The sequence below is a fragment of the Vigna unguiculata genome, chromosome 3 (genome assembly GCF_004118075.2).
Source record: "Vigna unguiculata cultivar IT97K-499-35 chromosome 3, ASM411807v1, whole genome shotgun sequence".
Lineage (NCBI taxonomy): Eukaryota > Viridiplantae > Streptophyta > Magnoliopsida > Fabales > Fabaceae > Vigna > Vigna unguiculata.
In genome coordinates, this window is record NC_040281.1 from 34,659,782 (window position 1) to 34,669,331 (window position 9,550).

The window sequence follows — 9,550 nt, forward strand, 5'->3', positions numbered from 1 at the left end:
TACTATCCAAGAACCTGCGCTCAAATACAGCATTTTTCTTCCTCAAGTTTCATTCCTTCTTAGAACTTTAATATTAATGACCTAAGTAGAGATACACTCAATATATAAGGAAAATAGTTACTTTACTGAAATCAAAGCTTGCTGTGGGTCAATCCTTTTTGGGTTGGACTGTGGTAGGTAACAGGTTGAAAATTTTACTTCCTTTAAGTTTTGTGACATTACTAATTTGAATCTTTTTCTCCCATCAAGGTCCATTCATTTTATTAGGTGGTGCTATATATTTTTTTTATGCAAATTACAGATAAAAAAGAGTCAAAGTAGTTGTCTTTTCGTTTATATAATAAAGTAGTTGTCCTTGGAGTAACGTCTTATTTTTATCTTAAAACCTTAAGTACATGCTTTATTAGGATTTGTGTAGGTATGTGAAAGTGGGAATATTCTCATATCACAGTTAGATGACATTAACAGACTACAAGAGTGGTTTGTGGGAAGTAACTGGTTTAGAGGATAGTTACAAATATTGGCATGTTTGAATAAACTTAAATGTAAGTACATTTAAAAGGAAAATAATAAGAATAAGAATAAATTTATTTTTTCGTAAATGAATTTTATTTTATGCTGAAGCCGATTATTAAAGAAATTTATAAGGATGAATTTTTGTAAAATGATTTATGCATAACTTCATTTTAATTTGTTAGAAATAAAAAATTATTCAAAGAGGAAATTTAACATCTATAAAATTTTTATTTGGAGTAGAATTCTAAAATAGTATGAAACTTAAAAAATAAATAAAAATATGTTGAGAATTAAAAATACGTTTCTGTAAAAGGAATACATCATTTGGGCAGAAAATTGTTTAAAAAATTTCTATAAATTTATTAAAGAATTTTGAAAATTCATAACTTTTTTTTAAAAGTAAGAAGAAATTTAAACTTTTTTTCATATATTTTTTTTATTAATTTCTCTAACTCTTCTATGTAACACCCCATTTAAATAATATCCTTAATTTAAATGAAATGCCACACAGATAGGGTAGAAGAAACAAATCTGGGAGTATAACCACTTCTCCTTACAAGAACTCGACAGTAGAATCCAGCCCAGATGGGCTACGCAGCAAAATCATCACCTCCCTGTTGACTCCGGGTGTTCCTCGCATCTGCTCACATCAATAAATTGATATTGCAAAAGGAGAAGAACCACACACAAGCAATCAAACAAGCAAAAGGGTAAGCTAGAGTGTAAAACAGTTTATCATACAGTTACATGCTATTTCACATTCCAATCAGTATATATATCATCCAAACATGTTATGACCCTTCAAACAATACACTCAGACTCGACTCATCCGGATACATATAATCTAGTCGGATTCAGCAAATGCTTGCACTTATGGTGGATTTCTTGCTCACCTCGAGCTAAGTGTTACAAGTGTTACAATGTCTCAATCCCCCACACAAGGTTAGCCCTTAATGAGTTTCAGGCCTTCTCTCACCACAAGAGTCAGTCTGCTCTAAGTGAGACTAACTGACTTTTTAGAGTGTCAGGATGCAACCTTACCTTGAATCCTTAACAAATTATATAGATGGAGCACCACCATGAACTCCCACTAACAAGAGTCATGGAATTACGTCCCGACCACTGAAGCACCACCATGAGGTCTCACCTAGAGGCTCACGGAATTACGTACTGACAACATACCAATCATATTCAAACAATCATGTAATATTTATCATGCTTATAAATCTCATGCCAACCTTTATAATCCATCCTCATACATGTTCCATGTTGAATCCATTCCAAATCATCCTTCCCAATCCATGAATATAGAAGTGTAATTCATATCGACACCATGTCACTTTGATTACCAACCATCTCATACAAGTCACATGCCAAGGTCATGTTAAACTTATCAATCACAGACCATAAACCATTCTACTCATACCCATTCGCCTAATTCATGCTTTTAAAAGTAATTGAATCAATCCACAAGTTCAAGTTAAAGTAAGGAATTAAAATTTTGTAGCAATTCTCGCTTAAGCAAGACTGATCTCGCTTAAGCTAGACTGGTCTCGCTTAAGCTAGAAATTCTCGCTTAAGCTAGACTAATCTTGCTTAAGCTAAAAATTCTCGCTTAAGCTAGACTGATCTCGCTTAAGCTAAACTGACAGATTTTCACTGGTTTCAACATGTAAAAACACAAAATCCCAAACAACAAAAATTTAAGAAAACACAAGCACATTGTATAAAACGTTGGCATCATATTTCATGCTTTAAAAGGGTGAACAAATCAATCATGGGAGCATACAAACATTTAAACAATTGTGTTGTCAATCTGCTCAAGCTAAGGAGCTCTCGCTCAGGCGACAGAGATCTCTCGCTCAAGCGAAAAGCTTTTGCTTAAGCGAGATTGAAAACAGAGTACTTCGAGTTCTCGTTCAAGCTAGCCCATCTACTCAAGCGAGAGGCCTTCGCTCAAGCGAGCACTCAAAACTAAAGGGGGCAAGTTACTGCAATGCTCGCTTAGGCGAGAGCTTCCCGTTTGGGCGAGAAACAGCTCGCTTAGGCGAGCCTAGCAGATCTCACTTGCTCTCACGCATGCAAAGCCAAAAATCCATCCATAAACAGTACACAAATTATTTTCACTCCATCAAAAGCACATCAAATCATCAAGAGCACCCAACAGAACCAAAATAGGCACATTATTTATAAAAGCATAAAAAAATCCTAGCTTCCCTTACTTGGAAAGAGCTAGCCAAAAGACTCATATACCCAAACAGTGAGCACTACAACTCTGGAACAACTTACTAAGCTAGAAAAAAAATGGTAGAATAAAGGAAAACAAGGTTACCAAGAGGGACCCTTGTTGGAACCAAGACAACAATGCTAGAAAAAATGGAAGTAGGAGACGAGGGATAACTTACGTGAAGAAGGAATGAGTTCGAACTAGCTTGAACATGGTAGTACTGAGCCCTAGCAGAGTTTCTGTGAAGAGGAAAGGTAAGAGTGAGAGCACTGATATTGGCAAGTGAGTGCAGAATGAAGGACATTGACTGCTTTAGGGGCCTTGGCACCCTACGGGCCAGCCTTTAGGCCCAACTGATTAGGGTAGGCCTTACATTCTCTATCCATGCTATCTATGGATGACAAATAAATCTATTTTCGTAGATATTGTCCAAATTCGTCTTTGTTTTGACAAGAAATCCCTACATTAATAAGTATGGATATAAGTATTATGAGGAATACCAAACTTTTTCAATTGGGTATGAGGATGTGATGAGGATATACATCATCTTCTCTATACCCGTCATAATATTTATCCTTGTCATATCTCCGTCTCCGTTTAAATTATTAAAATATTTATAGTCTATTAAGTAACCTTTTATATATATATATATATATATATATATATATATATATATATATATATATATATATATATTAGATAATATATTGTTTATGTTGAAATATATAATTTTCGCAAAATTATTCTTATTGAATGTTTATGAAAAATAATGTTCCTTTTTCTTAAAAGAATATTGAATAAATCCGACCAAAGAACATCTTAGAAAGAATAAACACCCTAACAACATATTTCCACCATAATATTAACCATAAAGTATTATGAACAATACAACCCGAAAAATGAGGTGTATAGAAACTTGGTTTCGGGTCCATCCGTTGACGCAACATGCATGTTAATAAACTAAATCAAAATGCCATACACGAGATTCTTTTAATAAACCTATTTTTTTTATTTAATTTTTTTAATATTTGAGTATGAGTTTATAACTGTTTTAACACAATATAATTGTATTTGGAATTATTCAATAATAATTAGTAATAATTAGTAATTTAACAATTAATATGAAATTGTGAATCAAATTTTATCAATTAATATTATAATATATTGAACACTATCTAGGCCAACTATTTTGTGGTAATTGCTATCCTTCATCTCTCTTTATTAGCCTTGCATCGGTCAATCTTATGGTCTACATAATTTCTGATTTATTCTCATTTTAATTATCCTGCATTCTTAATGAGTAGTTTCATTAGTTTATCATACTGTAATTGCTTTGATTTCGGTTTTATTGTATATATTTTATGCTTTTAAAAATGTCAAATTTCAATAATGAACTCACGTGACAATATTTTTTGGACCGACTTTGATTTACTTTTATACTACATTAGTAAAGAAGAAAACTTAATTTTATTTGATGAGGCTTCTGCAACACAAAATGTCTCTAGCAGTAGCGGATATGATAAGTCCAACAAACAATAAATATTTTGATAGCGACTAACACAGTAAGCCGAACAAATAAAGAATCTCACTAGGATAGGCTTTAACCGATGACTTTGATATCATGTTAAGAAATGAAGTTTAAGTTTAACCCAAATCCACAAAATTGATTGTAAGATAAGACTTACACCAAATTATATACTATAAAATCATCTTATCTCTATATTCGATGTAGAATGTCTAATAAAAAATTTAGTTTCTAAGTTTAATAAAGATAATAAGATTTTAATTTCTTTCTAAACATCGAAAGTACATATATAAAAAAACAAAGTAAATGAAAATAAAATAGTTTAAAAGTTTAATATATATATATATTCTAAAGTTAACTCCGAGAAAAAGAATCATACAGGAAACGGCCTCCATGAGTTTAAGAGACAATCACAAAGCTTGACCTAATTTGTTCAACCAATTAATGAAATTCCCTTTACCTTAAACTTTTGTTTCTAATTACATGTTATGATTATGCATATCATTAATTAAAATTAAAGGGATAGACGTGGAACGTAGGCTTGAGTCATTAACTAATCATGGTAGAATGTAGAGAAGGTAGTTGAGTTAGTGTAGGGGGACCAATAACAATGGCTGAAATTGCAACACTACATAAAGGTCCACTTATAATTGTACTCTCATTATCTGCACCATTCACCGTGTTATGTTATGTGGCCTACGCGTAAGACACAATTTCCTTCACCCAAGAAACAATAACTAAGTTAATTTAATCTATCTATATTATGTCAAATCTTAATTTATATTTGAGTTAAATATGTCTTTGTCCCTCTTCGAAACTTTATATCAATTTAGTCTTTTATTTTTAAAAATACATGAATTTAATCATTTTTAGCAAATTTTGTTAAGTTTATTTGATATTTTAAACGTATTTTTGTGATAATATTTGAGTTAACATTAAAGCGAAAATATGTCAAATAGTGTAAACAATTCAAATACTATCATGAGATGTGTTTGAAACGTGAGATAAATTTAATAAAATTTGGTTAAAAGAACTTTTATGTATTTTTAGAAATAAATGACTAAATTAATCAAAAATTTTGAAGATGAACCAATTCTGAATTTCACTTAAATTTTAGGAAAAAAAACATATTTAACATATTACTTTTATAATTTTTATTCCAGAAAAGTCTTATTTAAGTCCCAAGTTCGGAAATTTTCTATTCACTTTTAGATTTTAAATTTATCGTTATTTTTGCAGGTATAGTGGCTTCTAAATGTTATGATTATCGACTTAAATGTAGAATTCGCTTTTAAAATGGTTATTGATTAAAAAAAATGATTCTGTAAAGTTGGGCACATGGGCAGACAGAAAGCAACGAGGACACGACAGTTATTTATTCACGTTAATTTGATGTTGTTTGGAGAACCAAAATATATTCAATCTTACACTCTATTATGTTTTCTTTAAAGCACACAAAGCATAAAATTAAATAAAACCTATGCCTAACATGTTTTTCCCCATTTTTGTTTGTCCGCCACACTACTCAATTGCACAGGAATGAGGAAAAAAATTATGTATATATATAAATTAAATATATAATTTATGTATAATAATTAATAAGAAGAAAAATGTATCATCAATTTGATTTGAATACATTGTATTTGTAATTCATAAATCCGATACCTAATTTAATTGGTTTGAGTAAAGTTAGATCCGATTAAACTGAAATTCTCAGCTCCTTTTATTGCTATAGTTTGGATTTAGCAGGATTTGATCCAAATCTTAATTAACCCTCCAACTTTTTTGAATTGAAGGTGTATTAATCTAAAGTGGTAATATTCACTTGTTTACAAGTAAAATATCAATAGTAAGTAGTTATAAACAATCAGGTTTAGAGACTAAAACAACGCAAAGACCTTTTTTAAGAAAACGTATTACGTTAAGTGACTAAATTAATAGCATTTAACACTTTAATTTGAGAATCAAATAACGTATTTATAAAAAAAAGGCATAATATTACGTTATTGTACAATTTAAAGTTTTTTTTTTCAATTTCATATATCATGTGCTGTATGCTATTGCCTATTCTTCCAATGTCCTTTGCAAGAAAAATAAAACACATGTCTTGGTTATATATATTGTACCATCAACCATTTTGGTCCACAGAATTTTATGAGTGATCCATGTAGAATTTCCCATCGGCCATGAAAAAAATGAGGGCTTCCGAGAGTAAAGTATAGACATGACTTTATTGTTATTTTTAAAACCATAAGTAAATAAAGTTAGGTGAACTATGTCCTTTTGAAAAAAACAAAAATAGCATACATTTTCATAAATATATTTATATAGAAATTTATTACAAAAATAACAAAAAGAAAAGTTGGATATACACTAAAAAAAATCTTTAAATAATAATCGATCTTGGTAACTAAACTCATCTAGATACTACCTTATAAACTAAAAATTATTGATAAATAAAATAGTTTTTATTATTAATAATTGGTCTCTAAATTGGTAACTAAACTAATTTATATTATGAATTGATTTCTAAATTAGTTATTAATATTAATTATCAAGATTTTGACTATCAGAGAAATTGATCTCTAAACCGGTTTTCAAATGACTAATTAGAGATTAATTTAGAAATCAATTTCGATAACGAAAATTTTAATAATTAATGTTAGTAACTAATTTAGAAATCAATTCGTAATAAAGACTATTTTAGTTACTAAGTTGGAGACCAATTATAATTTTTTATTATAATTTTTTAATTTATTTTAGTTGTCAGTAATTTTTAGTTTATAGATTGGTGTTCAAATTGATCATTATACTAACTAATTATCTTTTGTAACTAAAATTAATCATTATTTAAGGATTTTCTTGATATAAATTTTAATTTTTTTTTACCATGGTAATTTGATACCAAATTTTCTTTTACATCCATATATGACACTACCTTCTATTATTCTTTATTCTCTTTGTTTTTCCCAAAAAAAAAATACAAAAATTAAGTTTTTTTAAGACTATAAAAATTGTCAAATGATATCAAATATTTTTTTTTTCTTTATGAAATAATGGTGCTAGAAATTTGGTTAACATAACTAGGGATGTCTAACGGGGCGGGTAGGGTACGGGTTGTAGCTCCCCCGTACCTTACCCGCTGGATAAATATTTGCCCCGTACCCATACCCATATCCGTCGAGTATCCGTTATGCGGGTACCCGTCTATTTTTTTCATATCTGCGGGTATTTACAAAAATATTTTAAAAAATAAATATTTAACCATAATTAATGCTTAGATCAACAAGTCCTCTTTCTCCGATTGATTCTTGAAAAACAAACAAATAAAAAATCACTACCAATTTATATTGTAGTTTATTTTTGAATAAAATATTAAAGAAATTACTAACTTCATCAATGTCCACCTCTTGCAACATTGTATAAAGTTTCATGTTGTCCAATTTTAATCTAGAAGAGCCTTAAAACATAAGAAGTTCAGTAAAAATTCTAACAATCACTTAATTAAAATATCTAAGTAAAAGTGTTAATTTCATTACCTTCCATGTTGGTCCATAACTAGTCTTAGAGACATCAATACCTCCATAGTATATGGAAGTAATTTACTCATTTGTAGGGTAAGAATCTGACCACCATTATTGGATGAAGACTCATAATGTTGTTTACTAATATATATATATATATATATATATATATATATATATATATATATATAAGGTAAAGTTTAGCGGGTACGGGTATCCACGGGTACGGATACTATGATACCCGTACCTGCCCCGTTAACATGGGGGTATCAAAAATATCCATACCCGCTGATAGCGGGTATCCATTTTTAATATCCATTTCTTACCCATTGCAGGTTTTATCCGCGGATACCTGCGAGTACGGATTTTTTTGACATCCCTAAGCATAACCAAATCATCGAAAAAGATTTATTTTAAAACCTCTAAAAAGTAAAAGAAAACATAAAAGAAGTCATATTTCATTAACCTAAAAAATCAAGAGAAGAGAAATCTAGCATATAAAGACTTTAAAAGATCATCATTACTAGCTAATTACATTGTGTAATATAAGCCTACTTGCTTTTTCTACAGATCGACATTTATAGTATAATAACCAACATCGCGTAAGCCTCCCATCATCTTAATTTACAAAAAGAAGGCATCTAAAGATGAAAACAAAAACAACAAAAACTTTTGTCCCAAGTTCTAAAATTTTTTCCTTGGATTTCATCTCAAGCCCATGAAAAACTTATGTTTTTCACGAATTTCTAACCCCCCATGTAAAGAAACTAGAGAAAGAGTTGGGACTGCAAGAGTTCATAGTAGTTAGCAGTTTCATCTTCAAACTCCAACAACCCATCACAAATAGAAGAAAGCATGTCTCCAGCGTTGAAGCAACGATCTTCTTCCCCAAGATCGAGAAACCCATCACACCCTTTGTTTGGAATCCCGAGCTCATCATCAGAAGCCTGAAGAAGGTGTCTCATCACCATTTCTTTGTCGTGTTCCTCCACGATGCCGCCAGAACATTGAGTGGTGGACGATGAACAGTCCTCCAAATTGTTCCCGGTGGTTGTTTGTTGGCTCAAAAGGGTGTCCGAATCAGAGGAAAAGTTTGTGATTTCTTGTTGGAGGGCAGTGATGAGAGGAGAGAGGTCTTCTGTGGAGTCATCTTCCTCTGATTCAAGGAGGGAGAGTATGTGATTGTATGGTTTGTGCCTCTTTGAGGACTCAAGTGACTCATCACAATCTTGTGCAAATTCATTCTCTTGTGGCTCTTCTCTTGGCCTCTTTGGTGCCACACTTTCCTCCATTGAATAAGATTAGAAAAAAGATGAAGGGAATGAAGAAGTGGAGTGATGAGAGAGAGAAGGGTGAGGAAAGGCTTATATAGAGTTGAGGGGAGAGAGAAAGTTGTGGAGTTTGTGGTCAAGTAATGGAAAAGAGAAAGCAATTGGGGAATATTACTGGGAAAACTTTGTAAAGTATGTTTCTTGGACTAGAGCAAGAGCAGGAGAAAAACGATTACGGTAATTTCCTTGCACTTGCAATAAATTTAAACTACTCAAACAAAATCATTAACCATTCAACTTGTCTTGGACATTGTTCTATGGTGGGGTCGAGTGTTATACTTAGAACTGAGAAATAATGATATTTTTGTTAACATATTTTTAAATGTACTTTTCATATATTCAATTCTATTAAAAAATATCAAATTTTATGAGTCTTTTTTTCTTTAACCACTTTTACTAATAGTTTTCTATTTTGTTAATAAGATTT

At 30.8% G+C, this 9,550-nt stretch overlaps 1 protein-coding gene across 1 annotated transcript; it reads right to left on the reverse strand.

Moving 5' to 3' along the window:
• Nucleotides 1-8,266: 8,266 nt before the first annotated feature.
• LOC114176080 lies at nucleotides 8,267-9,226 on the reverse strand. The gene has a single exon (XM_028060990.1). It carries the CDS (start codon nucleotides 9,082-9,084, stop codon nucleotides 8,560-8,562), a length of 525 nt encoding a protein of 174 aa, XP_027916791.1. The 5' UTR covers nucleotides 9,085-9,226; the 3' UTR covers nucleotides 8,267-8,559.
• Between the last annotated feature and the right edge of the window lie 324 nt (nucleotides 9,227-9,550).

Bases quoted from the DNA above. Each gene is read 5' to 3' on its own strand.
- LOC114176080 (XM_028060990.1), bottom strand. From the start codon at position 9,084: ATGGAGGAAAGTGTGGCACCAAAGAGGCCAAGAGAAGAGCCACAAGAG.